Source organism: Pelecanus crispus, chromosome 7 (assembly GCF_030463565.1).
Source record: "Pelecanus crispus isolate bPelCri1 chromosome 7, bPelCri1.pri, whole genome shotgun sequence".
Classification (NCBI taxonomy): domain Eukaryota; kingdom Metazoa; phylum Chordata; class Aves; order Pelecaniformes; family Pelecanidae; genus Pelecanus; species Pelecanus crispus.
In genome coordinates this window covers 22,619,369-22,646,621 of record NC_134649.1, presented here as the reverse complement: position 1 = coordinate 22,646,621, position 27,253 = coordinate 22,619,369, and the positions used below count along the sequence as shown (strand labels likewise).

Here is a 27,253-nt window from a genome sequence, read left to right as displayed (position 1 = left end):
TGCTGTCAGGAAGCAGCCAGGTAGTTCCCTGTGCTGGAACTCTTTGCAAAAAGAAAAACTAAAAAAAAAAAAAAAAAAAGGTTTGGGCCAGGTAATGAACTTGAGGATTTCAGACTACCCACAGCTGCCTCTGGTGGAGCTGCATCCCTCCCATCCAGCCTGGCCCCTCTCGCAGGGCTGGATGTAGGTCAGTTGGGAGTGGGAGGTTAAGCCTGCGCCCTGCCCCACATTGCTGGATCTTCTCTTAATCTTCCGCCTTAACTAGTGTGTAAGCCTTGGGCCATAGGAGCCAGGATTTATTCTGCTGCCAGCCAGGTGCCAGCAGTAAGCCTGGATGTGTGAATGATGTAGAGGGAAGTGTCTGCATAAATAAAGCAAACTGCCCTGTTACAGTGCTGTCCTTGAGCTATTTTGGAGCAGTGGGAAGGTGAAGGCTCTTCAGGGAGGTACCTGGCCACATCACTTTTTCTCTCATTTTCCTCCAGCTTTGGTAAAGCTCCCAGTTTTTTTCTCTACTTTTCCTGTGGAACAAGAAGCTGAGCGTGTGCTGGCATGGCAGGTACGGTGGCTGGGGGGGTAGGGGCCAGGTCTCCGGTGGGGCTGCCCCTCGCCTCTGAAGCCCATCGGGGGCTTTACTGGCCATAATGTCACCTCATCAGTTACCACTGGGGTTGTGGGTGTCCATGCTTGCAGGATCCATGTGGCCAGTGAGGGCTAAATTTGTCTTGTTGCTTGTGGGTGAGTTGTTGATGGTTACAAGGGAAATCCTTAATTCCTGCATGAAACTCATCAATTCTTGGGGCTGAACAAGACTAATTAGGAAGACTTTTGATTTACATTCAGCTCTGTGTAGTTCCTAATGCTGATGAAAGTTTTTATTGCAGAAAAAGTGAATAACTTCCCTCCCCTGCCGAGGTTCATCCCCTTGAAGCCATGTTTCTACCAGGACTTCGATGCAGAGATCCCGCCACAGCACCGCACCATGGCCAAGCGGCTTTACTACCTCTGGATGTGTGAGTTGCTGGGCAGGGAAGGGCTCTGGTGGGTTTGTGTTTGCCTCTCCGAAGGCTGCTCCTCTGGCAGGCACCAGTTGAAAGAGCAGAGCAAGATCAGGGGAAGTCCTTCTGCCCCTCCAGGCCTTAGTGTCTCCTATTAAAACCTGTTGGGGATGGGATGGGGGCTGCAGCATGCTGTGGGTTTCAGCCCTTCCAGCCTCCAGGATGGAGGTGTGGAGCTGGCTTGGTGTCTGAGGGCCATCAGTGGTGACCTTGATGTCCAACTGGAGCCCGCTACAAGGAGGAGATGGCTCAGCACTAGTGCGTCCTCCTGCCGAAGGATTTACTCCCCTCTTTGTCTCGCTTGGCTGCTGGCTTCACCCTGCCAGAGAGCTGCTAGGACTCAGCTGGGTTTCTTTGGCAGCCAGGCTGGGGAAGGGCTTTCTCTGCCACCCCAAGCTCCTCGTGAGCCCTTCGGCAGCAGCCTGAGGCTGAGATGCCAGTAGGACTGGAGGGCCAGGGTGCCTGCTCCCTGAAACAGGGGAGCCTGGGGCCTCCCCCAAAGCCGGGTCTTGCCTGCTCCTCTTGCATGCCTCTGTGTGCCGTGCTGTGCTAACAGAGCTGTCACCGTCTTCTGACTCTTAAAACTAGCCTGGGTCTCTCTTCCTTACCAACCCCGGGTGGGAAGAAGAGCCAGAGGGACAGATAGCATCCTGACACATGTGGAAACATTACTGAAGATGATGCTAATTGCTGTGTGCAGCTCGGGGCAAGCTGGCACCATCATGTTATTTTTATTTAGCAGAACTTAGTTCCTTAATCGGGGCTTTTCCCTGAACTTTGGAAGCATATCAGTGCCCAGGGAGTGCCTTGTGCTTTGGAGGCAGGTTATGGGGAGCTGAGCTGGCACCAGAGAGGCTGGGCGTTTCTGTCTTTCGGCATGGTGCCAGGCTGGCACCCCTGGGGCGGTGCTTTGCTGTAGCTTTTGGGGACTGCATCCCATCAGGAAGGTGACCCTGGGGTAACTTCCCCCATCGTGTCAGGAGGGTTAGTGTAACTTTTCTGTGAAGGAGGAGGAAAAAAAAGTTGTGCTTCCCTGGAGAAGCTGTCTTGGGGGTGTTAAATCCCCTCCCCATCTCAATCTGGCTGCTCTTGCTCTGCGTAATTTAATAGAGCTCAGTTCTTGCTCCAGCTTCTCCCACAGCAGAAGCACCAGCTCTCTGAGCCAGTCGCCTGTCTGTTGGTTCTGTCTCTGGAGCTCCTGTCTGGATCATTTTCTCCCCAACTCCCCCACAAACACCCAGCCAGATGCAAGCACAGAGAGGCTGAAAGGTCCCCTCGGTGTCCTTGGGGGCTTTAGGGAGTAGCGAGTGCCCAGTCAACTGAGCTCCCTTTCTTGCCAGCTGCAGCTCTCTTGCAGGCGGTGGTGGGAGGGTTTTAATTCTCGTTGGAATAATGAATCATTCTCAAAAATTGGAGGCGTCAGAATGCAGATGAGCCTTCTCTGCTTTGTCCTGTGTCTGCTAAGCTGAGCTTCATAGTAATAGCCCTTGTATTGCTTAACCCCGAGCAAGGGTGGGAGAAGCAAACATGCCATCCCCCTGAACTGGTGAGGCAGGGGCCGGGAGTTCAGGACTTCAGCTTTCAGCTCAGGGGGTGTTATAACGCTCAGGGAATTCTTGCACAACTCCTTCAGCAAAACTGTAGCTGGAGGCAAGCGAAAAAGCTTTGTTTCTATTCCTCCAGTTTCCTTCCTTGGTGTAAGTGTGCCCCGGCTCACCGGCAGTGGGAGGATACAGCTCTTCCCCGTTCTCAGAGTCCCATGAGCCCCAGACCTACTTAAGACATTACAACTCCGAGTAATTTTTTTTTTTTTTTTCCCCCCTCCTGCTCCTCAGCTGAGGTTAGACCCCCTTTGGCTGAGCCAGCCTGGGGATGTTCCCTGGACTCAGTGAGCTTAATTTAAGTTAAGGGAAATCCAGCTAGAGTAACACATTGCTGGCCAAACCTGCTGGAGGTCAGCCCTGCATGGGCATCCCTGGGGTTGGGGTCTCTTGTATTGCACCGACGTCCTTGCATACACGCTACTGTGCTCCCTCTGTGTGTGTGTGTGTGTGTTTGCAGTGAACAGCATCACCTTGGCAGTGAATCTCGTTGGCTGCCTCGCATGGCTGATTGGAGGCGGTGGAGCTGTTAATTTTGGACTGGCAATTCTCTGGCTCATTCTCTTTACGCCCTGCTCCTATGTCTGCTGGTTTAGACCTATTTACAAAGCTTTCAAGTAAGTGGTCGCACCTGAGCCCGGCTTCTCATGGTCTTTTTTTTTGTTTTGTTTTCCTTCCTAAACAGTTAGTGCTTAGCTTGGGGCATTGCCTGAATATTTGGGGGAATTTCTGCTCTTTCTGTCCAGCCCTTTAGCTTTACTTTCTAACCTTCAAAGCGAGGGTGTTTGGGATTTTCTGAGGGCCAAAACCCCAACCATGCGATATAAAGACACCCTACTTATGTCTCTGCGCTGCGTCAGGGGGAGTGGTGAGGATGTAGTTGGGTTGCCAACCTTCCCTCCCCTCCTGCTCATCCTTGAGGCTTCTTTCATATTTTTCCATGAGTCCTCGAGGTGCTTACATTGATTATCTGTGCTGCTGAGGTCAATCCCCAGTGCAGCACCCCCACATCTAGAAAGCTGGGGGTGTATTTCTTCCCCAAGCAGGAAGGTTGAGTGATGGTGGGGTGGTGTGAGCCGAGAGCCGTGTCTGAACACAGATGCCCTCTTGCCTGATGCGCAGAGCTGGCTGAGCCATGGGGAGGGTCTGATGCCCCGTGGCTTTCCCAGGTGCCCCTTCACCACCTTCAGTCTCTCGCAGATTCTCCCTTGCCTGTAGTTCTGCTCTGGTGCCTGCTGTCTGCAGGCAGCTCTGCTTCTCACCACCCTCTCGCTAAACGACATCTGCTTCTGCCCTGAAAAGGTCTGAGACATGGGACCGTCTCCCTTCCCTTGCAATGCAGCAGGGATGGAGGTGTAGGGAGTGACTGAGCCTTCTCTTGCAGGACAGACAGTTCCTTCAGCTTCATGGCCTTCTTCTTCACCTTCATGGCCCAGCTGGTGATCAGCATTATCCAGGCAGTGGGAATCCCTGGCTGGGGTGTCTGGTAAGGAAGATGCTGCTCTCCTGTTGGGTGCAAGGACAGTCACTGTTGAGCTGGTGCTGTGGCCTTGTGGTATTTTAACATCCTCAGTACTTCAGTAGCCTCTCTCCTTGGGGAAGGCAGTTTGAGGAGCTGGGAGGGTTGTAGGGGAGGCATGCTGGCAGGCTGTGGTGTGCAGAGCCAGCCAGGAAAGCCTCAGGCTGCTGAATGGACCGGTTGTTTTCATCTCCTTACAGCGGCTGGATTGCAGCGATTTCCTTCTTTGGGACCAACGTGGGGTCGGCCGTGGTGATGCTGATCCCCACTGTCCTGTTCACGGGGATGGCGGTCTTCTCCTTCATCGCTCTCACCATGGTACGGGAGGAGAGGGCGGTACCGCGTTGCTTCAGGGAGCCCTTGCCACTACCCTGGAGGGTGAGCGTGAGCTGCAGTCGCGCAACACCTCTGGATTTTCTCTTTTCCAACCTGCTACAGGTGCATAAGTTTTACCGGGGGAGCGGGGGGAGCTTCAGCAAAGCCCAGGAGGAGTGGACCACAGGGGCATGGAAGAACCCCCATGTCCAGCAGGCAGCACAGAGCGCAGCGATGGGGGCGGCGCAGGGGGCCATGATGCAGCACGAGACGCAGTACTCTGCCACCCCAAACTACACCTACTCCAACGAGATGTGAGCAGCAGGACTGTGTCCTCGGGTGAAAGAGCTGGGGTGGGGAGGGAGGAGGAGGATGGCTGAGTTGAGTTTCTGCAGCTATTTCAGAAAGTTGGAGTGTACCATAATGGTTCTTCTTTTCCCAATCTTTGTAACGAGATCGTTTTGGATTTTTTCTCTCTCTCCCCCCCCCCCCCCCATTATTGTCTTGAGCTCTTCTTTTCTATTTTTCATTTTGAAGAGGCCATGAGTTGACCTGCAGGGCTCTTGTTGTGTGTGGTAGTAAGTGTAAGTTCACATGTCTTCTTTTTCCCTGTGAAATAGTGTACAGTGGTGGTTTTTTAATTTGTGTGGTGATAGGTGTATGTTAGAACTACATCAGCCAAAAGCCAGCCCCTCCCTGCCTCCTTGCAAAAGGGAAAGATAAAAATAGCAACCAGCACTCATCTCCCCTCTTGGAATAAGTGCTGAACCACAGGTTTCCGATGTGTGTGAGTTTTCTCTTTCAGTTAGTAGTGTCCAGCCACTTGCCACTGTCTCGGCAAGGGCAAGCAATCCCAGGGATTCTCTCTTTTCTTTTGCTTTTTAACTAGCAGGTGGCTGGCTGATTTAGCATTTAAAAAAAAAAAGAGGAGGAAAAGAAAAAAAAGAAACCCTAATTCCTGCTGTTGATATGCTGGAAGCCAAGAGATTCCTAACCCTGGCTCAGGATCTACAACTTCTCTCAGCGTGTGGTGTTACAAATGAGTAGTTCACGTTTTGTTGTAGAAAGCCAGCGTTCGTGCGTGACTGTGGGCAGGAGTCCCGGCGCACTGTGTGTGTGCGTGTGTTGGGGAGTGAGAACAGATTTTCCCTGAGGGACGCAACCGTCCCGTTGCAGATTCTGCATCCTGAGTCTGTTGTGGGTTTGTTTTGTTTTTTTTTTTTTTTTCAAAAGGCTTCTATTTTGAAAAGTGGCTGTAAAATTGGCAGAGCATTTCTCAGAGGACCTATTCTTGGGTAGGGCTCCAGGTCAAATCTTGCCACCCTGTATGCAAGCACATACAACCAGTCTCACTGACCATGTAAATAGCAAGGCCAAGATTTGTCCCTGTTAGCTTTTGAGGTGTGCACTAATTTAAGGCTCTTTTAGGAAACCTCCAGGCTGGTGGGAAGGATTCCCGCTCACTTGCACTTCTAACAGCACAGTGAAATGTGGCCGTGTATTTTCCTGGTGCAGAGATCGCTGCTCCTGTCAGCCCCGAATCCTTGCCCAGTTAGGGGAGGTCAGGCTTTTAAATAATGATCTTGCACCTTAGCAGGAGGCAGCTGAGCTCCGACTAACACCTCTTGGGCTGTGGCAGCCGGGGAAGGTGACTGGCAGACCCTGGAAAAGATCAGTTCATAAATGGGAGCTGATGGACGCTGCAGGGCAGTAGGGAAAGCTCCTTCTCAGAGATGCTTTTCAGACTCTAAATGCACTTTAAATAAGCCAAATTTTTCTCCAAGTCCTAGAAAAGCAGACCAAACATAATCCAATCCGGCCCCTTGGCTCAAGTATCTCCTGCCCGCTGCAGGCAACGAGCTCAGCGTGCCACCACTCATGCCCACAGCTTGCCAGAGCTGTGTCAGTCCCCAGCCCCTCGCCCCCCTGTCCCCTCTAGCTGTCTGGTGATGCTTGTCTGTGACTCGTACCCACAAGAATCACCCCAAAGAGGAACTTCTCTTTTCCAGCAAAGCACACCAAGAATAGTTTCCTTTTTAAGGGTATCACTTCAGTCATTCTGCAGTAGGCAGTTGTCTCTTGATAAGACTAAAATGCATTTAATGATAAAATGCCTCTGTGTGTGTGTGTGTGTATATATATATATGTATAAAATGTAAGGAGAAAAGTAATCCTTTGCTGAGCCTATTATGTACTTAATCAGGTTTAAATATTGTGCAATTAATTTATAGCTAGCCTAAAACTTACTATGCCAAATCATGTGCTCTGTCATCCATGTCTGAGAAATGATGGATTAAGTGACTTCACCTTTTGCATTTACAATCAAGATGCATAAACGATAACTGTAACAAGCTATAACTAACAGACATTGCTTCAGCATCTAACCCTCCTCTCCGGTGTGTCTCCTGAATGTGCGAGTGTGAGTGCTGACCACCAAAACGTGCTCCTGTGGCTCCAGCCTTCCTGCCCTGCCGGCAGAGACCGGGCAGGATACCATACCCCCATTCTCACCGCATTTATTTTTAATCTGCGACCGTATTAGGTGGGGACTGCCTTGGTTGTGAAACACACAGATCTGCAGGGTGGGAGAGCCGATGCTGGGTGTTTCCGTGGCTGGGTGAGGAGGCAGCTCTGGGCTAGAGCATGCTTGAGGTTTTACTGATGGCCTCTGCTGCTTTAGTGAGGTCCTGCTGTTGCTTTTCATGTCCCTGAGTCGGCAAGGCAGAGCCCTCTGCCTCTTGTCTTTCTTGCCCATTTGTAGCTGACAACATTTGGGGGATGCCCAGAGAGCATCCTGGGAAGGGCTGGGGACTACCCACCATGTGCTGCCCTAGATCTGTCATGCTTCTGCTTCAGACACTAAGCAAGCAGTCCTCTAACCTGCTTTTCCCCACCAGCTCTCTGTAGGAAAGGTTTCGCTCCTGGTCTGTAATGCCTCCCTGGACTCATCTGTCACTGGGAGCTGCCTGCCCTCTCGTGTGGATCCAGGCGTAGCCAATGGCCCTGCACCCCTGGGATGTTCAACCCTATTCCACCCCCATGCTTTTTTCCCCCTAGCAGTGAGTTTTCTGTTGCCCTCTGACATCTCTAAAACCGTGTCATGAGCTAGGATCCTTCCTTAAACAGCTTTCTGAGGAGCCCGAAACCACCTGCCTACCCTTGCAGAGATCCTTTGCATGGGCTTTTTCTCCCCAGCGCTGCGGAGCGGGCGTTGCTGGGGTGCGAAGGGGAACAAGCACCCCCGATGCAAGGCCTACGAGCCCCTCTGGGGCTGCCTCGCAGTGCTTGAGGCGCCGGCAGCGGAGCTCCGGGGCTGGCGGTGCCTGAGGGGCAAGGCGGGGTGGCGGGAAGGGCCCTGGGGCGGGCAGGGGCTGTCCGGGCAGGAAGGCCGCCGCCCCAGGACAGCGCCGCCCGCCACGGCGCGCATGCGCGACGGGCACCAATCAGCGCAGGGCGGGGCAGCGTTTCCCAGCGTGCCCTTTGCCTTCCGGGCCGTGGAGGGGTCGCGCCCCCGTTGCTAGGCGACGGCGGATCTTGTCGAGGCCTCCACGGGAGCAGGTCGCGGCCCGGCCCCTGCGGTCGCCGGGGCTTGAGCTCAGGGGATTATCGCTCTCCTGACCGGGCTCCGTCGTGCCTCTGCCGGTATATAAACGTTACTTGTGTACGTTTTGGAAGTCTCCGGGGTGTCTTGGTTCTGTTTTCTGTCTCAGCGGCCTTTTGAAGCTGTTTTCAGCGTAACTGCGGAGTTAAAAAGCTAATAAAATAAGTAGGCCTGTAGACTGCTTGCTTTCTAATGGCTTCTTACCTGATTCCCCAGAGCTGTGTTCGGGTAAGAGGAAAGCACGGCCCAGAATATCGTGCTTTTGTTTTGTCACTAATAGCCTTTTTTGAAAGCTGCCTATTAAAAAATTATGCCTTAGTCTCCAGGCTTTAAGATGTGGATGCTTCGGTGAATTAATTGTCCATTAGTAATCATAAGGGAAGTGGGTGTTTTCCTTGCTGTGATGGCGTTAACTTAATTCTAATTAGCTATAGATAAACATGTGAAGTGCTACAGTAGCATTGAAATCGCCTAGCAAATATGCATGCTGGATTGCCTTGCCTCTAATTACTCTTGCTAATCAGTGCACAGAAGTCCAAGCTGGTAACGTGATCCTATCCTAGCAATTTTTTACAAACACACTAAGAAACCTCATGGGCTGAGTTAAATGTATTAATTGCAAGCCGAGCATGGAAAAAGAACATGTTATTGCTTTTGTGTTGCAGCTGACGGGTGTGAGGAGGTTAGAAAGGACGTTTGTGCTCTTGTGTCTCGGTGGCTGGGTGCAGAGGTCAGACTGACACGTAACTGCTGTACAAGCGTGATCTGAATCACACCCCCATGAAGGGTCCTAAATTAAACCCGCTGCCGAATCATGCCAGGAAGTGACCAAAGAGGTAAATTCCTCTCTCTCAGGAATCCAGCCCCCTCACTCCAACATCTGAGTTGGTACCGAAAGTAAGGGCAGTGTAAGCATCTCTCTCTTCCTTTTTGTTCCACCCAAAATGCTTCCAAGTAACTTCCTCTGAATAACATGGATGTTGGTAACATTGAACAAACTTTACTGAATCCCAGTGTAGTGTCTTTGCCAGAAGCACATTTTTCAGATTTTTTAAGAAGTGGATTTATTCTTTGCTAATTACTCGTTAAGCAGAGATGTTCGTGTTGATTCTGCGGAGGAACGCTTTTCCTCACCAGAACAGTTATTTGTGACTTATTGGCGTGGCAGCAGTGAAGGGTAGCTGGGAGGAGGCAGGAGACCTGAAATAAAGCTGTCGGCTCAGCCCGCTTTGGAAGCGGCCACCTCAGCCTGCGGATTGCTTTGCTTGGCGCTGGTGGGGAAGTGAGCAGTTCTAACTTTCAAGTCCCTGAGGAGGTGTTTTCACTCAGTGGCTGTTGTGTTCTGCATCTTATTCACTGTTTTGGTTTTTTCCCCATCTGCTAGGGAGTCATTTCTAGCACTGCTGTACACATGTAGTGATATGATAAGAAGTAAGATGATAATGCTTGCCTCAGGGCCCCAAAATTTTTAATTATTGAAATGTCTCCCTGTATTTATTATTCACCAGGGAGTGTGAAGGGACACTGACCTGCCCGGGCGGTGCGTGTCTTCCCAGCAGTCAGCGTGAAAGGTACGTTTATTGTAAATTCTGGGCCATGTTCAATGTTTGAGAGTGTATCTTTGTTTTGGGGGCCATGGGCTTTACCAGAACACTTTTGTGCAGGTTTCAGCATTCTGTTTACCAGTATCCCAGAGAAAGTTGCAATTAAATGGGAGGAGTAGGCTACTGCTATGCTTAAAGGTCTGCTGATGCTTGAGAGCTTTGCGGGTACTCAGACTGAATTACTCCGGGTTCTGCATAGTCCAGGCTTAAATGCACGCCCTCGGGAATACATTGCCGTTGGAGCCCTGCTATGCTAGGCTCGGTTGGATGCGCCATTAGTCAAGCGGCTTTCTTTTTCTGTGCTTGTAGAGTTTGATCAGAGCATGGAACCCTTCTCACCGCCAGAACCAGGGTTTTCTGCAGAAAAGAGCTCATCTGTGCCACAGAAAAAATCCCATGTCCTGGTGGGTGTGACTGGAAGCGTGGCTGCACTGAAGCTACCTCTCCTCATTGCCGAATTGCTGAAAATCCCTGGGGTAAGTAAATCTGTTGGTAGAAGTCCCATAAAGTTAGTGTTACCCTGTTTCTCATTTCGAGGAGAGATTACATGGCTTCTGTTGAAATGAAAAGTTCTTTCTGGCTTTCAGCCCTTTAGTTTGAAAATGTTTTGGAGAAGGGGTCCTTCTGTTTTAAAAAAATCAATTCATACTTTTTCCTATCGTTTCATACTACTTTATACTTAAGAGTTAGCTTTAAATCAGGTCTTGAGGGCAGTAACTGTTCCTGGATATTTCCGTAGGCAAACATTTAGATTCTGGAATATGAAATTGTTCAGTTCAGCTTGCTTCATTCTCTCAAAAATGATTGAATAGGTCCTTGCTTTGGTTTTTTTTTTTTTTTTTCGGAATACATCCTTATCAGTCAGCTTAATCAGATATGGCTACAGACACAGGTGGATGCTTTCAGGAACTTGAAATCTCTAACTGGGACCTTGCAGTTTTCCATAGGTGTGGAGTTTGCAAAGATGGACACTGCTGTCTGACCAGCAAAGGGAAACCAGATCTTGTAAAAACAGAAAGAGAAAAAACAAGCTGCTATGTGTGTCTGTGCTTTTTGTTTTTTTTTAAAAAAAAAAAAAAAGTTTATTGTCTGGAGTAACAGAGGTGTCCAGCAGAGGCCACTAGTAACTAGAATCAGGGAGGGAAATTTGCTAACTTTTGCTGTAGGATAAAGTTAGAGGAAAACATAGAAAACCTTTAGCTTTTAAGAAATGAAGCAAATGTTCTGGAGCAGTGAAATGAAAAAGTTGCAGGAGCAAGAGGGTGCATTTGCATATCCAGATATATTTGTTAGATTGCTTAACAAATATACTTATGGATGATTTAGGAGGTTTTACCTGTAGATACATTAACACAGAGCCAGAAGAGATGCAATCCCCAAGTAACTCTGAAGTATCTGGTTGATGCTGATATCCAAGTTGGAAAGGGTACTGAAGATGTGGCGAGCTGTTGGGCACCTGTTCTGCCAGTTGGGCTGGCCTTGTGGGTTGCAAGGAGGGGCCTCAGTTAATTTATTGCTTGACCTGAAATGATTAGTGAGACCAAAGGTCCTAGCCTGGAGTGAGAAGGCCAAAGACAAACGATGCCAAGGACGGGGGGGTAACAAGGTAAGGGCCAGCCCCAGCAGTTGTGTTCTTGTTAGTGAGGGATGCAGGATGTGCATCTTCTGGTCCTCCATCTCTTGGATTGACTTTGCTGTTGTCTCTTTTCCTTTGCTCTTGGTGCTTGGAACATCCTTCTCCGCAGATGACAGGAAGAATGCAAATGATCCAGTGTAGCAATCTAGGTCAAACATGTTCCTTTTCTCTGAGCATTTGATTCATGATTAAAAACTGCAGATGGTTGGACCTGAATTCTCTGTGAAGGCCCATACGTTCTCTGACATCTGTTGCAGGCTTTGCACTCACGGGTTTTAGGCTTTTGTTGCATAAAAAGTGAAAGTAAGCAGCCAGTCCTTAATTTGTTAATTAAAATTATTTATCTACTTGTTTCTGATGTGATTTCAAGGTCTGATCTAAAGTCTGCTGAGTCAGTGTAACTTTTCCATTGAGTTTAAGTCCTGCACAAGCCTGTTGCATCAATTTCTTTACTGATGGAACAGAACATTAAAAAGCCATCTGCAGAAGCAGGGCAGGAGCAGAGGAAGGCTTTGATACCAAAGGAGATGTGGTCAGAGGCTTGAAACTGGAGTGGTTTGTTTAAATTGATGTTTTGGCTAAGATGATCCTCAGTGAACAATTTGGCAGTGTGATTTTGCACTCATTAAACTTTAACATCTCCTTGAGGGTGGTAATGGATGTGACTACATCTTACTACCTTTTGTTTAACCTCTTTGAAGATCTAGGAAATTTATGCGGCATCAGCTTACGCCTTTCAGGTTATTACCCTTGCACCTGGCATTGTGGGGAGACAGCACATAGTGTCACATCAGAACACTGTGGGTAACTCTTGTGGTTGGGCTAGACTCACACACGTTGTCTCAGGCTGATTCCTAGGATTTTTGAATGTCCTGGCAGGAATACAATGACAAAAATCACATTGGCAGGATATTGGTTAGTCATAAAGAAAGGAAACGGCAGCCTTTTCTGTGGGTGAAATGTATTGCTCTTGAAGCTACAGGATGTCATCTGGACTTCACATTGTCATGTCATTTCATTGCGGTCCTGCCGGGTAGCATCTACGTCAGCTTGTAGGTGCCATTTAAAAGAGGAGCTACTCATTCTCTTCTGCAGCAGTTGTTACCGAAGCTTGGTCTGTCTGTAAAGATTTTGTTGTCAAAACTGAGAAAGTTCTGGGGAAAAAAATCATATGCACACCCTTGCCCCAAGCAGAAATGGCTGTGACAGGAGAATCATCTAACAGAGACCAACAATATTGCGTGAACACAGGAGAGCAGTTTTGCAGTAAAGTTGATTCTGGAGAAATGGCTGAAGTGGTCCAAGTAAAAGAACTCTTAACTAGTATAAACTGTCTCCAGTAAAGGAGTTTGAGTGTGGCTAGACTGACTTTACTGTTTAAGCAGAGATATAACCACAAGCAAACAGAGGGTGTGCCAGGTAAATAGAAGGCAAAAACTATGTAGGCTAAAGTGATCTTGAGAACACTGATCTCTTTCCAATATAGCTGGAGGGACTTGAAGGACTTGCTCAGAACAAGGGATCCAGGAGCCCACCCCAGCAGAAAACCTTAATTAGGGAGAATATTTAACTAATAGAGTTCTAACTATTAGAGTTTCTTGGGGCAGTGGTGGAGTCACCACCACTCAGAGTCCTTGAACATATCCCTCTGGTACACTCTAGCTTGTAGTGGGTTGGATGCAGTACTCGATAGCCAGCTATTCCCCGTTCCTGAGCTGATGCTTTGAAGAAATACGTATTTTTTTTTAAGATTGGAGATGGTTATGAAACTATCTTAAAAAAATGACAAAAAGCAGAGTGTCTTTTGGGGGCTTTTGTGTATCCTTTAGCTTTAGATAGGTATTTCTGGTCTAGATTAGAAAATTTTGAATAATGATGCAATTGAAGCAGCAAGTGACAAAATATGTCATAAGGTAAACAGAATTGGATCACCTAACAAATCCTTGTATCTTTATGGCTAACTGTAAAATAAGAATACCACTAACAAACACTACTGCTGAAAACTTTTTGTGCAGACCTGGCCTGCCGGTACCATTTCAGAAAGCAGATGTGGCCCTTTAAACTGCGTGTTGCTCCTTAAAATCACCAAATAAATAGTATCTTGCAGACTGCGAGGTTAACACCTCCTTGAAGCCCATGGCATAGCAGAGAGCAGCGTTAGCACCTTTGTGGGTGTCGCTGCTTGGCTCCAAACAGCTTCCTGTGAGGTGAGGTTAATATGGAAACAATACGGTTGATTGCTGTGAATATGATCTTCACACTCGAAAGCACTAGAAGCACAGCTGTGATTCCAAGCTACGGTTGCTTGAAAAAGAACAGACATTTAGAAGAGGCAAAGAACCAAATGTATAGTACCAAATACTGGTGTTATGTGCAGCTATATTTTCCCATTATTTTTTCTTCAGGAAACAGGAAAAATTACCAAAAGACCGTGATATGCTAAGGCTGGGATTTTCCACAGCTCCAAGCTGTTATTCTAGTCATGGAGGGTGCAGATAATCAACACTGCTCCATTCCCAGTCAAATAGATAGTGTTGAGGAGATAGGTTAGCATGTTTTGTCACTTCAACCACTGCTGTTGAAGATAGCTTCTTGGAGGTTGGAGGTTTTCAGCAGTCTGTTGTAGCCAGAGTGCACAGACCGAGTGCTTCAGCAGTTTTGTACCTCAGGCCGCAATTTTCTAGTTGGGAAGGAGTTGTTGATGAGGTTGGTTTCTCTCCATCTCTCTGTTGAGCTAATAGAACCATGCGGTGGGTTGCACTGTGAACTGCTTGAAGGAGCAGACTGTGGTTGAAAGTGGCCAATAATGAAAAGGGTTATTTTTCACAGGAATCAATGGTCTGAGCTGCATCTTCCACAATAACAGTCTTTCGGAGTACTCCCTCCATGTGTTGGCCTGTCTGTTGACTGGTTTTAAGGTACATCCTTGTGAGGAATTGCAGATGGAAATATGGCTGCATGTGCCGCACGGGTGATCAGCACATGCAGAGCCACTCCGACACTGGTTCTGCTTTGTGGCTGATCCCGGTGTGTGCCGAGCACCTCCGCTTCACTGCATGTGGCAGGCAGCTGTTTGCAACATTTGTCAGGGCTACAGCTTTGAGCAGGTCATGAGACATGTAGAAACCAGGGAAAAAACCTCTTGTCCACTTGTTAAGATTTCTGCAGGAGGAAATGAAAGGATCTCACGTCATAGGGCATCTTAGCACCTCATAAGTGTGCATGTCAAATAACCATCCAAGGGACAGGATAGGATTTCCCCAGTATACCATATAACTGAAGGTTCCACTGGCTTTCATCAAGGCAGACAGATGTATCTAAGATTTCAAAGAGAACCTTCGTATATTTTCACCCAGTCTCTCTTTCCTTTGTGGAAGCCACTGGTTTACTGTTCTGGCTGCACAGAAACCTTGTGCTATGGACATACTTACACAGAGGTTTTCCTCTTTCCAACATCTTACCTTGATAGGAAGGATAGCTGGAAGACACAACCCTGACTTGCTTCTGGTATTTTTACCCCTTGCTGAAGCAAGTCTGATTTAACATGGTTGTAGTATCCAGTAGTCTGTAGCTAGCTCCCCACTTTTGTCACCAGGATATCATTGAGAGGGAGAGGCAGGGGCAGAAAGAGACAGAGAGAGGGGCACAACATGGTCCATTCCACCAAGAAATCATACTCTGTCTTCCAAAGCCATTCTTTCTTGTGAACCCTTGTGCAGCAGAGGTGGGCTTGCTTTGTGCTGGTGGTGCTGAGACCCAGCTAGTCAGCTTGTCCCTCAGCAGGACTTTTGATCACTCAGCACTGTGCTTTGTCATGGCAGAGAGCTTCCTCTTGGCCCTGAGTGTGGGAAGAGTGATCCTGCAAGTGCTGTGTAGGCATGCCACCCCTCGGCACTCCTCTGTGCTGCGATTAAGGGAATCCACTGAAGCAAGATGCTCTCCTACTCCCTTTGGCAGGTGTCTTTTGAGATTTAAAGGGCACCTTTCACAGAGCTTTGGTTTGCTGCTTCTTACTGTCTCTCTGAAGTTCTGCACAGAACTGCATCTCATTCTGACCTGCTCTGTCCTCTCTGCTGTCCCTGCTGTGAATTGGCCACGTGAACATGTTTGGCAGGCAGTGACTAATCACCTGCCTGTTTTAGGGTGGCAGTGAAATGAGTCTTTGGCTCCTATGAACACCTGCAGCAGCCTGGTCTTTCAGCTGTGAAGAGGTGCAGTTATGCACATGCACACAGTAGGGAAAAGTCCTCTGAGAATCCACCCAGCTTTCAAAATCTTAGTCGCTCGAGCCTTCTTCCTATACCCAGCTTTACAGGACTGTCCTTAAGTCTAACTATTGGACTGTCTTTCTCTTTCGTTTCCGATTAGCTTGAAGTGAAGGTAGTCACTACTGAGAGAGCAAAGCATTTCTACAATGCCCAGGAGATTCCTGTCACCCTCTACAGCGATGAAGATGAATGGCAGGTGAGTTGTTCTTCCTTTGGAGACTGCAAGGGCTTCTGTCCTATCCCCACTAGCCACATGTTTTGTAATTCACATAGTTCTGTCATGCACTCGTGCCTTCTGCTTCTGGAAGGCCAACGGGTCATGCTTCAGAAAAAGAGCAAGCTCCCTGGGAGATTCACTTGGTCTTCAAGTGCTGAACAGCAAATAGAAGTGTTCCTCTAAGTTTCTTTGCAAGAGACCGCATTGATTTATTTTTTAATCTTGGGCCAAGACTCACTTCTTTCTTCTAATAATGGATGCTTTGGAATATGGCTTTCAAAGAACGTGGTTCCAACTGTGCTGTAAATGAGGAAGAAAAGAAAGGCTGCCCTGGCTATACTGGAGGATCCTGTACTGTCCTAGCAGACTTGCAGCAGGCAATGAGGGTAAAAGTGGTCTCTTGCCACCCTGGGCTCAGCCGCTATCCGCAGCTCTGAGAGGAGTATCAGGAAATGTCAAGAAAGCTGCTGCAGAGTCTCAGTGAGGGTGTTGGGTGCTTGTCATGAGTCATACTTGTCATGAAGGCAACAGCTTAATTCTCCTTAACACTACATGTTCTGAATCTGCAGACATCACTGACATTCACAAAACTACCCACACTGCTTTAAAACTCAGACTGGTGTCTGACTGGGTAACCGTGTGTTGGCAAGGCCACTCTGGTGTAGTGGTGCAGAGGAAGACCAGTACCTGGAGGTGTTGTGCACCAGTGTAATTGGTGGCTGGAAGTTAAGAGAGGTTCTCCTGGTGGAAGTGGCGTTTACCTTGGAGGTGTCCGCATCTGTGCTCATGCGCATACATAGAAGAGCCATTCCAGTAAAGGATAGCTCAGTTGTCAGGGCTGTGAACATCTCTAGACCCTGTAAAATGGCTTTTTCTCTTGACTACAGTTTTGCTGACATGCTTTGAGTCCCTGAGTACAGAGAAGTTCATTGTATAAACATCAACATGGTTTTTCTATACATTTTGTCTCTACTTTGCAGTACTGATCTGAGTACAAGGTGATCTACTCTTTACCAGTACTCTTGCCAATGCACTCACATGTGAACATCGCTTTTATTAGCCTGTATCCACGAGAGGCCTGCTAATGGCAATGGCCAGGAAGCTTTCTGGCAGGTCTGGGAGATTGGTGGAGATCTGCTGGGTCCCAGGGTGCTACAGCTTCAGGCAAAGTTATTTCTGAGGAACCCTCGGTGGGGTGATAGGAGAGGAGCAGGTCAGGCTTTGAGGTCTGCTGGCACACTGGAACACAGGCATGGAGCCCTTATGACATGCCATTCTGACAGAAGGGTGGGAAATAAGCCCGTCCCAGCATCTCTTTGTGAGAGATTTTATTCTGAAAATAAGACTACAATTTTCTGTGCTTCTAGAAAAAACTAGGAGTGAGTGGAGGAGCTGGGAAAGGTGTCAGGAAGCACCAGCTTTCCAGATGCTGTCTTTTTGTTGTGGTTTCCAGTGACTCAGAGAAGGAACAATTTGTGGCCCTGATGCACCTCTTGCTGGCCTGTGGTTGTGTGTATTCTCTGGGGATTAAGCACCTGATGCTGTTTGCTGCTTCTCTTGACACTTTCCCAGTTAAGAAAAGACATGGGCTCTCTTGAGCAACTCAGAGCTTTAGTGAAAACAGAAATATTCACTTAAGAGCCAAGAGAGGAGGGAAGTGCCCAGCTGGTTAAACCTCATCCATCCTAGGGAAGGCTAACAGGACTGTTCCGTACTGTAGTTACAAGGGTTTACTTTGCTGCTGTGAGTATGTGTAGGGATGTGCATCCTAATTGAAAAGTGACTTGTGCAGTTTAGGGGTCTATACCTTGTTAAAAGCCAGTGGATAGTTTCACTTTAAAGAAATGTGAGGCTTCTAAATTGCATGAGTCCTTCAGGAAATGTGACCCCTGGTTTGGTCCTGACTGGCTGAAGCCAGTTGGCTGATAGGATGGAGCTCCTTTCCCTGCTCAGATATGGTACGTGTTGAGGGAGCTCTTTTGAACGTTTCTGAAGCCGAGGGATGATGTGAATGGGAAGTGGATGGGGAAAGCTCTTTCCTGTGAGTTGAAATCTGTGGTTGTGGGACATGTGAGTTGTTGTCTTTGTGGGGAAAGGATACCCATTTGTAGAGCACCAAGGAGATATGTGCCGTCTGTTAAATGTGCTTCCTAAATGTAGCTGCAACACGGCCTTTGCTGGAGGAAAAGGGAAGTCAGAAACACGAGCACTGTGGCTGCAGTCCCTGATTCTCCATGCTGTCAGATCTTGCTTGATGTGAGAGGAATTCTTTCCCCTTAAGTTTACATGGTGGTTACTAATGTGGGATTGATAAAGTGCCTGTTGCTCACAGCATTCATTGTGAGGGTTCGGTAATCTGCGTCTTTTCTCATCCACAGCTGTGGAAAGGACGTTCAGACCCAGTCTTGCACATTGAGCTCAGACGGTGGGCTGACCTCATGTTGGTGGCACCTCTTGATGCAAACACACTGGCAAAGCTTGCAAATGGCATCTGTGACAACCTGCTGGTGAGTAACCGGAGCTCTGCCTGAGAGTTCTCTCACCTCCCAGCATTAGACTGTCTGACCTTTCTTTCATGGAAACTCTTGTGCTTCTACAGCATAGAGAACAGTGAGATTTGCATGTTCTGCTCCCACTTCGTATGCTTGTCTCTCTCTTCCTCCAGTATGGTTCACCTATTCCTTCTCAAACAGTTGTTCTTTCCTTCCCTGACCTACATCCCTTTCCACTCCTTGGCTCTGTCAGTCTCTTCCATTATTTCCCAGTCCCTGCTTCCTGCTTTGTGCCTTTCCTGCTTTTTCTGATGGGCAGTATTTCTTTCTTTCTACCTCCGCCCTCTCTCCGTCATGCATCTACACACACGTGCGTGCGCATACACACTTGCACTCACTTTTGAGTTCCTCTCTGCATTTTTTAGATGCAATCTGGAAAGACACCTGTGAGATCAGATAAAATTGTTTACTTCCTGTTACCTCACCTCCTCCCTTACCTAACTGCATAGCACAGAAATTCAAACATGCTCACACTTAACTTACCTTCCAGTTTCAGCTACAGGGGATTTTGCTTGTTCAGGCTTGTTCTTCTGGTATTAAAAGTGCTGTGGCTCAAAGGCTGATCAGAAAAGTGTATTAAAAGAGAGTGTGCTTCTCTGTTGGGTGATGGAGACCTTCAGCAGGGCTGAATGGTTTGTGTCCAGGCACTAGGTCTTCATTAGAAGTCATAAGTATTAACCACGCCAAAGATCTGCCAGGAAGCTGCAGGTCTGCAAATGTTGGCTGTGGTGCATCACCCTTCAGTAATGCAAGGAGGCTAGAACTAGGAACGGAGGGCAGCGCATCAGCTCTGGCCAGGGAGCCCTTCATGACCAACTTAGTTGTTCAGGCAAGAGGGATTGCATATAAATGAACAAAGTACACCCAGAACAACAGTCCTCATTTGTATGAGCAGATCACTAGAGACCTGAGAGAAGCCAGAAAGAGCTGTGGCAGGGACAAGCAGTGTCTTGTCCTGGGTCCCCTTGGTACTATAGATATGATGGTGGTAGGAGAGGGAAGAGCTCAGGAAGGTTGTTAGGGATGCATGGCTTCACAAACTTCTGCCAGTCTTTTCAGAGAGCCTTGTGGAGGTAAGAGGTAGCTCCAGCAAAGGAAAGCAAGTGCTGGAGGTGCTGGCTGGCAAGTTAGAACAGATTCTAGCAGACTTACCTGTGCTGGGAAGGGTTCAAATCGCAGTGTGTAAGAAAGGATGGGCAGGGTTCTCGTAAGTACTCTACAGTCTGAGCAGAGACCCTGCACCAGGGACTGTTACTACCTGGGAAGCTCCCTTTACATGATTTAAATGCTGCTAGGCCTAGGGAAACTGATGGACATTGCATTAAGAGCAACCAGCATTTATCTTTTTAAGGAGATGAGGTGATACTAGATTATCTGGAAGTTCTGTATTGCTGAGAAGTCAGATATGATTCCCTGTAGCACACAGCTGCTAGATGGTTTGTAATCTGCCAGCATCTTCTGCAACAGCCCAGATGTGTTCATGTTATCCTCTGTTTGTATCCTGGAAGCAGCAGTGCTTCCCTTGTAAGGAGTTACGGATCCAGTTGGTGTATCATTTAAAAAAGACTCGCTTGCCAACTTTTTGTGTTTAGCTCTACAGCTGGCTTATCTGAAGTGTTGCTTGGGGATTTCTCTATAGCTGATATGATCTGTGGCCGCCTTTCAGCTTCTCTTAGTCTCCCACATGGGCTGGCAGTCTGCACACATCGTGTTCCAGCTTGGTTTGCTCCAGCGATTGGGCTGCTTGCTTGGCCCTGAGCCGGTGTAGGATGGGATCTATCATCTTTGTAGCCTCCTCCATCTTTCTTGCCTGTCAGAGATGAGCTTTGCTGGAATGTAATACAAATTAGTAGCAGCCCTGTGGATCTGCCTGTGGGTTAGTCCAGCTGCACTGACAGATTGAGGCTTTTGGCCCTCTAATGACACCCAGGCTGGGAAAGTGCTTCTGTGCAGCAAAGTGATGAGAAGGAATGAGGAAAGACAACCCATCTCAGAGCTGAACCTCTTGGCTTCTCTGGCAGACTTGTGTCATCCGTGCTTGGGATCTGAGCAAACCTCTGCTCTTCTGCCCTGCTATGAACACAGCCATGTGGGAACATCCCATCACAGCTCAGCAGGTGGAGCAGCTGAAAGGCTTTGGCTACACGGAGATCCCCTGTGTGGTGAAGAAACTAATGTGTGGAGATGAAGGTCAGTCCTTTTGCATGTCTTCTGACTGGTTTCCTGCATGAGTGCTGCTCTTATCCTGAAGGGATGTGCATTCTTTTGCCATGTGGCCTTCAAGATGTTGAACTGTGGGGAGCAGGTGCTCACTGCCAGGGTTTATACAAACAAACTGAAGCTTTGCCCTGTGCTAGCTGATACCTATTACTCTTGTTCATTAATTTTTAAGTAGTCTTAAGAGACCATCCAAGCCAGGCTTTCAAATGAGCCGTTAGATAGGCCTGATATTTAAAAGAAACACTCATTCAAAAAGAGAGTAGATCGAAGAGAAGGAAGGCTTTGTGGTGAGCGTTATCAGCCTGGGATTTGGGTGTCCTGACCTTGCCCTCTACTGTGACTGTGGGCTGTTTTCATCATGCCTCAGTTCCTCATCTCTAACATAGGGATAATATCTTATCCCTGAGTGCAGACGGTGAGAATAAGCGCTTTGCAGACGTGGCTGAGGGTGTAGCTGGACATGCATTTAACATTTGTTGTTCTTTGTTGCCTGGGTTACTTTTCAGCTTCCCAATCGAGTTTTGATTTGGGGTTTTGACATCAGACTTATCTGTGAAGTGAAAGAGGGGGATAGGGAACGTTGTGACACTCAGTTTCAAGAGACTTAACTTGCAGAGCTAAGAAATACTACTAAAATGGTCTCATTTGCATTTTAGGAGCTGCTTTAAATTGAGGTATTTTGACTTTTGGGAGGTTTTGAGAAGGGTTTTTATACAAGCAGTTTGAGTGACTGGATTCACTTTTTATCAAAATTTTCTTGGACAAATTGTCTGTAAAATGTTGCCCAGTTCTAGCCATAATAGCAAATGTGCTATTACCTGCATAGTAGTATACTCATACTTTTGTTTAACAACCCCAACTCTAGCAGGATTTCAACTGCTCTGTCAGCTCAATAAACAGTTTGAGCAAAGACAGGATGTTAAAAAGTTCTTCATGGTTAAATTCTAGGGCTGGCTTAGTTTCTGAATTCTTAGGTAGACGCAGTGCTTATAGAGAACGTTTTCTTGGAGCTGAAGACTAAGAAATATTTAGTTAGGTAAGTGTAGTCAAGTAACTCAGGCATCAGTTTGAAATATCCTGGACAATTATGCTTCCACTGGGATTTTAGACCTGATTACATCAAATTTCTTACATACTTGTAATAATGTTAAGGGAAAACGCCCAAAAGATGTCATTCTGCGCAGACATTTTGGCAGAAGTGGAAAGGCCATCTGGCATAGCTTCTTTGTCCTTTATTTTTTTCCCTTCATCTTTTTTAGTACATATATAGGATCTCTATTCCTGTAGAAAGCAGCTGAGTGCCTCCTGATGGGTAATGTGCTTATTCTTGCAGGTTCCTGCACCTGAGGCAGAGCTGTCATCCCTGTTTCACAGATGGGGATCTGAGATGCAAAAGGGCCACATGAGTTGACTCACCAGCACAAACAGATTAGAGTTGGATGGTGAACACAGTTTCCACCTTCTGCTGCTCTGCCCTGCCCCTTTCCTGGGGGTTGCCACCTTTGTGACAGGGACGCATGAGCCACATGAGAAGCAGCATGTGAATTGCTGTGGTTTGTAGTTCAGGATGGCAAAGTAAACCAATGTTGATTGGGAGTTACCTCATTACACCAGCAGTCATTTGGGAGCTGCTTTATATTCAGTTCAGCTGTCTCTACTGTGAGAACAAACTCCTGAAGGAGCTTGTAGGAGAGGGATGGTACAGACAGCTGGGGCAGTAGTAGCCACATCTGACTCAACTCCGCTTGTGTTTGTGAGTCAATTCACAACACGATTTTCCTGCTGGAAAACGCCAGGATTTTCCTGCCAGTATGTAGGAAAATTATGGCAAAGCAGTTGTCGTGGTTTAACCCCAGCACCACAACTAAGCACCACACAGCCACTCGCTGACTCCCCCGCAGTGGGATGGGAGGAGAGAATCAGAAGGGTAAAAGTGAGAAAACTCGTGAGTTGAGATAAAGACAGTTTAATAATTGAAATAATAATAATATTGTAATGAAAAGGAAAATAACAGAGAGAGAGAAATAAACCCAGGAAAGACAAGCGATGCAAATGAAAACAGCTGCTCAGCACCAACCAACCAATGCCCAGACAGTCCCCAGGCAGCAGCCCCCCTGCCAACCTCCCCCCTAGTTTTGTTGCTGAGCATGATGTCATATGGTATGGAATATCCCTTTGGTCAGTTGGAGTCACCTGTCCCGGCTGTGTCCCCTCCCAACTTCTTGTGCATCCCCAGCCTACTTGCTGGTGGGGTGGTGTGAGAAGCAGAAAAGGCCTTGACTCTGTGTTAAGCACTGCTCAGCAGCAACAAAAACATCCCTGTGTTATCAATGCTGTTTCTAGCACAAATCCAAAACATAGCCCCATTCTAGCTACTGTGAAGAAAATTAACTCTATCCCAGCCAAAACCAGCACAGCAGTAATGGACTCCAGGTCTCTGAAAACCCAAGACAGTCTCCACCACTGACTTTTTCCTCTCTTTCCCTCTTTTTTTTAGGCCTTTCACTCCAAGGCCTCTTCTTCCACACTCATGCTGGTTTTGTGAGTTTCATCCACAGCTTCCACCCAAGCAGCAGGTAGCAAAGCTCACACATCTGGTGCAGAAGAAAAGAGATTCCGTTTGCACCAGTTTTGTCTGTTGACATTGTGGTTTGCCTTGCTGTAAAAGAGATTTATCTTCCTCAACTCATGTGGCTGGTCTCACCTGATACGGGCCAGATCCTGACTGCCGCCAAGTTTCTGCATTACAAGCTTTACCCAATTAATTTTTCTTCCTTAGTAAATGGCTATTTTTAGGCATAGAGTCCAGATAAAAGAGAGTTACAATAACAAATTAAATCAAGTTGACAGTTAAAATGTTTCCTTGATTGGATAGTTAAATGTAAGCTACCTGCTGTTGGCCTTGATGATATCCATGTACCACGATATAAAGAGAGCTTTGAGAGGTGCTGTACCACACATGAGCCTGGAGCAATTTGCCTTTGCAAAAATGTTTCCAAACTGCTAGTATCTTCATCATCCTTGGCTGGATTTCTAGAGCCTGGCACACTGGAAGATTTCTACCTGTAGGTACGAACTGTGCTGTAAGACAGGCTGCTTAGCAAGATTTTGCTCTGTTAAACCTAAAAATCCAGCTGTGAATTGCCAAAAGATGTTGAAGAAGTGGGTGGTGGAGGATGAAGGCAGGCCTTGGAAATGTTCTTGAAGGGTGTAGCTCTGCCAAACCATGCAGAGGCAGTCAGGGAATTTCTCTTGTTTAGCAGGACCTGTCAGCTGCAGGTCCTCTCCTCGAGGTTAGGAGATCAGAAGGGCGCAAATCTGCCTGTAGTTTGTCCACAGGATGCTTCAGACCTCCTGGGATTTACAGGTCTGAAAAAGGCATAGTGGAGAATGAGTCTTACTTTGCAGGGAAACCAAATTTTCTTGACCTTCCAAAATTAATCATTCTTCATCACAAATCCTCAGTTATATCCAATTACACCTTCCCAAGCAAGGCTCGGGTGGCTCATCTGTACTGGAAAACTGAGGGTCCGGGCAGATTCAGGGCTGTTGATCTGCCCACAAGAGAGCACCTCTTCCTGCTGATCAGGATGATCTTTCCCCTTCCCCTCTGTCTCTTGCCGGCCCTCAAGTTGTTACTGTTCTTTGGAGGCTGCTGGTTTAGTTTTTCATCTGTGCGCTCGCTAACCCAGCTGTGGAAGTGGACCAGAAAAAAAAAAGGAAAACAAAACCTCCCAGAACTAATTTCTGATGATCAATGAGGCACGTATTTTAAATTTTTAGAGCAATTAGCCGGCAGGACAAAAGATCAATAGAGACTCCATCTTTTCAGTCTTCCAATGGAGACAAATGCTGGTGGGAGAAGTATCTTTCCTCAGCCCCAAGCAAATTACAGGAGTGAATGGACTGAGTTGTGAGTGCCGAGTTCAGTACAGGAGGTTGGACAAGATTATTTAATGATCTTAATGGCCTTAAAATTCGGAACCTAAGTTTAAAAAGTATTTCAGAGAGAAGCAACAGCACAGTGTAGATTAGATGTTTATCTGGCAGCTAGCCAGTCCAAAACAAAAAGCTTTTACATTTTGTTCTGTCCAGTAATTCTTCTCCAAGAATTACTCCCAAGATTCAAGCTGGTGCGAATCCAGGAGAGCTTTCTCTAATGTGGGTCTAATTGCAGAGTCATGGGAATGGTATGAATTCAGCAAGTTTTTTATAGGCAAGGGCCATTTCAAAAAGATACTGAACGCACACAGTGTTTACACTGGAGAACAGAGATGAAAGAGTATTTTTGCTACCCACACACTTTTTGGGGGCACTTTTGCACACTTGCCCCCAGGGCACTGTGAGCTTAAGAGAGTAACTCCCTGTGCGGTTAAGGGTCAGATGCAGACACCTCTGGAGATGATTCAGAACATGAGGTACTTATTAAGGTCATATGAGTTCCCTTTGAGGTTTCCTGCCTCTCTCCATTGACTGTCTGAGGAGGTTGTGCTCCTGCTTAGACTTCTGAGTTACAAGCCAAACTAAGTTAGCATGAATACTCTTCTCGCTCTCCTTCCCTGATGGCATTCAACCATGCCACAAAACCCCTGCAGAATCAGGTGGACTGAGCAGATCCTCTGGCCTCCACAGTTGCTTTCTGTTGGGCGAGTCATGAGGAAACACATGGGGATACTTGGTGAGCTTTGCTGTGCTGTGCCACCATTGTGCACCTAATATTTCCGCAGCACTGCGGCGTGTGGAGAAGAGAGGTGGTAGGACAGGGGAAGCACATACCTCGTGCTGTCTGTGTGGGACCTGGATTTCACCATGTGGTTTTCCTCTTACCTTGCAGGTCGAGGTGCCATGGCAGAAGTGTGGACCATTGTGGAGAGCGTGAAAAGGATCCTTGAAGAACAGGACTTGCCAATGCAGAGCTGATGGTTTGGCATGTAAATTGTGTTTGTGTGCCTCCCTGATGATGGGAAGATAAAACCAACAGGAAGCTGAGTCGAGGTGGCATGCATACCTATAGCGTGCCCTTCAACCGAAGGAGTGAAACGGTTGTCTTCCAGCTGGTGCCAAACTGAAATGTGGTACATCACTGCAGACTTTCAGAAACCAAAGCCAAGAACATGCTGCTTTAGTGTGGGAAGACGCTGTGGTATCTCGCAGAGAGGGAGTAACGTTCCGCTAGGCCAGTTGGCCCCCAGTATTTCACATGTGCTCCTTTCTGAGGAGGCTGCAGAAGGAATTGCCAGTGTATTTCAGGTCCAGTGGTTCCCCCACGAGCTGCTAGAGAGGAGAGTGCTGTGCAAGTCCTGGTGATGGAGATAATGCCAGCTTCTTCCAGCATGTCGGTGTGAGGACATCCCTGGTCTCCAAAGCCTGGTCCGTAGCTGTTCTGGCTTCACCTTTCCAGCAGGAGTCACTGTCCAAAAAGCATTTCCCCTCCAGAAACTTTTAATAAAAGAGAGCTTTTAATTCTGCCCCTGAAGAATTGCCTCTTGTAGCTGCTCTGGGGGGGTGTTTGCACCTAACATCATTGCTAAATTGTTGCATCTGCATGTGGTTTTTATGAGAGATGGGGTAAAAATTGGCTGAAAGAAGCTATCTAGTCCCCTAATTAACCTTTGCCCTTTTGTATCTGTTGACTGGATAGGGATGCAGACGTCAACTGTGAACCAAAATGACACCTGCCAATCTGGGTGCTCCAGTCAGGAAATGAACAGGCTGGGCCCTTGTAGAAAGCCAGGGTGGGTGTTACCCAAGGGAGTGAAGTCAAACTTCGCCTATGATGGTCCTTTTCAGCTTGAAGATTAACTGACTGGCATGAAAAAATTGGGAAATCCTGTGACCCCGTGGGCCAGACCAGCCAGGGCTCCCCCAGTCCAGCCTTTCCTTGGAAATGTGATCCTGCTCCTGAGGGGAATGGGAGCAAACTGGGGTTGTCGAACATGTCACTGTAGCAGAGCACTGCTGACCCAGAGAGTTTATTTTTAACTAGACCCAGTCAAATTTAAGGGCTTCGGTACAGAATGTGCATCCCGCCTGTGGGGGCAACCTTCAGACTGCTGCGCACGAGGGAAGAGGTTATTGCGGTATGTTTGCTTTCCTTATCTATTCCACACAAATAAAAACCTCTGAACTTTCCCATTTTTGGCTCTTCCACTGACAGAGATCTGGGGATTCAGAGCTTCTGGGGATCAAGTCAGAAGGATCTTTGTGTGAGCAGAGCTTGTGGCTCACACGAAGGGCTGTAGTGGTACCGTGGTCATGAACTTTGCATTTTGCCAGTGAAGTCTTTGTGGTGTGACCTGCATCGTTCGCTCACGATCTTAGCGTGGTAAAAGCTATCCACCTATCGGAGGATCTTACTTTAAGCTTATTGAAGGCGGTAGAAGAGATGCTGCTTTGTTTCCATGACTTTAGTAGTGAACGTTGTTTCTCCAACTTACAGAGAAATATATGATCTGGCAGTTGCAACTGTAACTCAACTTTGGGCTCAGCTGTGGATATTTTGTGTGGTTGGAGTTGCTTATCCTTCCTCCTAGTCTGTGATTTGGCAATGCAGAAAATCCAACAGTAAGGTTCCTCATACCAGGTCAAAACACCATGCCCTTGATAAAGAGTGTTCATCTGGTTTTCTAGCTTAAGCTGCTCCAGAAACATTGGCAGGTGTC

The 27,253-nt window shown here is 47.5% G+C and overlaps 2 protein-coding genes across 5 annotated transcripts; both read left to right on the top strand.

Annotated features, from left to right (window-relative positions):
- Positions 1-859: 859 nt before the first annotated feature.
- On the top strand, positions 860-10,039 carry SCAMP5 (secretory carrier membrane protein 5). Its single transcript, XM_075714192.1, has 7 exons — positions 860-1,013; positions 3,120-3,276; positions 4,044-4,145; positions 4,379-4,496; positions 4,617-4,807; positions 9,603-9,665; positions 10,008-10,039. The coding sequence occupies exons 1-7, from the start codon at positions 860-862 to the stop codon at positions 10,012-10,014; spliced, it is 792 nt and encodes a 263-aa protein (XP_075570307.1). The 3' UTR covers positions 10,015-10,039.
- On the top strand, positions 10,022-26,409 carry PPCDC (phosphopantothenoylcysteine decarboxylase). Of its 4 annotated transcripts, XM_009484047.2 has the most exons (5): positions 10,022-10,174; positions 15,703-15,798; positions 18,198-18,326; positions 20,393-20,561; positions 25,426-26,409. In XM_009484047.2, exons 1-5 carry the CDS (start codon positions 10,022-10,024, stop codon positions 25,509-25,511), a joined length of 633 nt encoding a protein of 210 aa, XP_009482322.1. In that variant the 3' UTR covers positions 25,512-26,409. The 4 variants fall into 4 exon arrangements, with proteins under 4 accessions (XP_009482322.1, XP_075569765.1, XP_075569766.1 ...); XM_075713650.1 differs by lacking the exon at positions 15,703-15,798; XM_075713651.1 differs by lacking the exon at positions 18,198-18,326.
- The last annotated feature ends 844 nt before the right edge of the window (positions 26,410-27,253 follow it).

Excerpts from the sequence above, each read along its gene's own strand:
- SCAMP5 (XM_075714192.1), top strand. The coding sequence starts at position 860 with ATGCTGATGAAAGTTTTTATTGCAGAAAAAGTGAATAACTTCCCTCCC. Across the intron at positions 1,014-3,119 it reads GCTTTACTACCTCTGGATGT|TGAACAGCATCACCTTGGCA; the intron begins GTGAGTTGCTGG and ends GTGTGTTTGCAG. Across the intron at positions 4,808-9,602 it reads TACACCTACTCCAACGAGAT|GGAGTGTGAAGGGACACTGA; the intron begins GTGAGCAGCAGG and ends ATTATTCACCAG.
- PPCDC (XM_009484047.2), top strand. The coding sequence starts at position 10,022 with ATGGAACCCTTCTCACCGCCAGAACCAGGGTTTTCTGCAGAAAAGAGC. Across the intron at positions 18,327-20,392 it reads GCATCTGTGACAACCTGCTG|ACTTGTGTCATCCGTGCTTG; the intron begins GTGAGTAACCGG and ends CTTCTCTGGCAG. Across the intron at positions 20,562-25,425 it reads ACTAATGTGTGGAGATGAAG|GTCGAGGTGCCATGGCAGAA; the intron begins GTCAGTCCTTTT and ends CTTACCTTGCAG.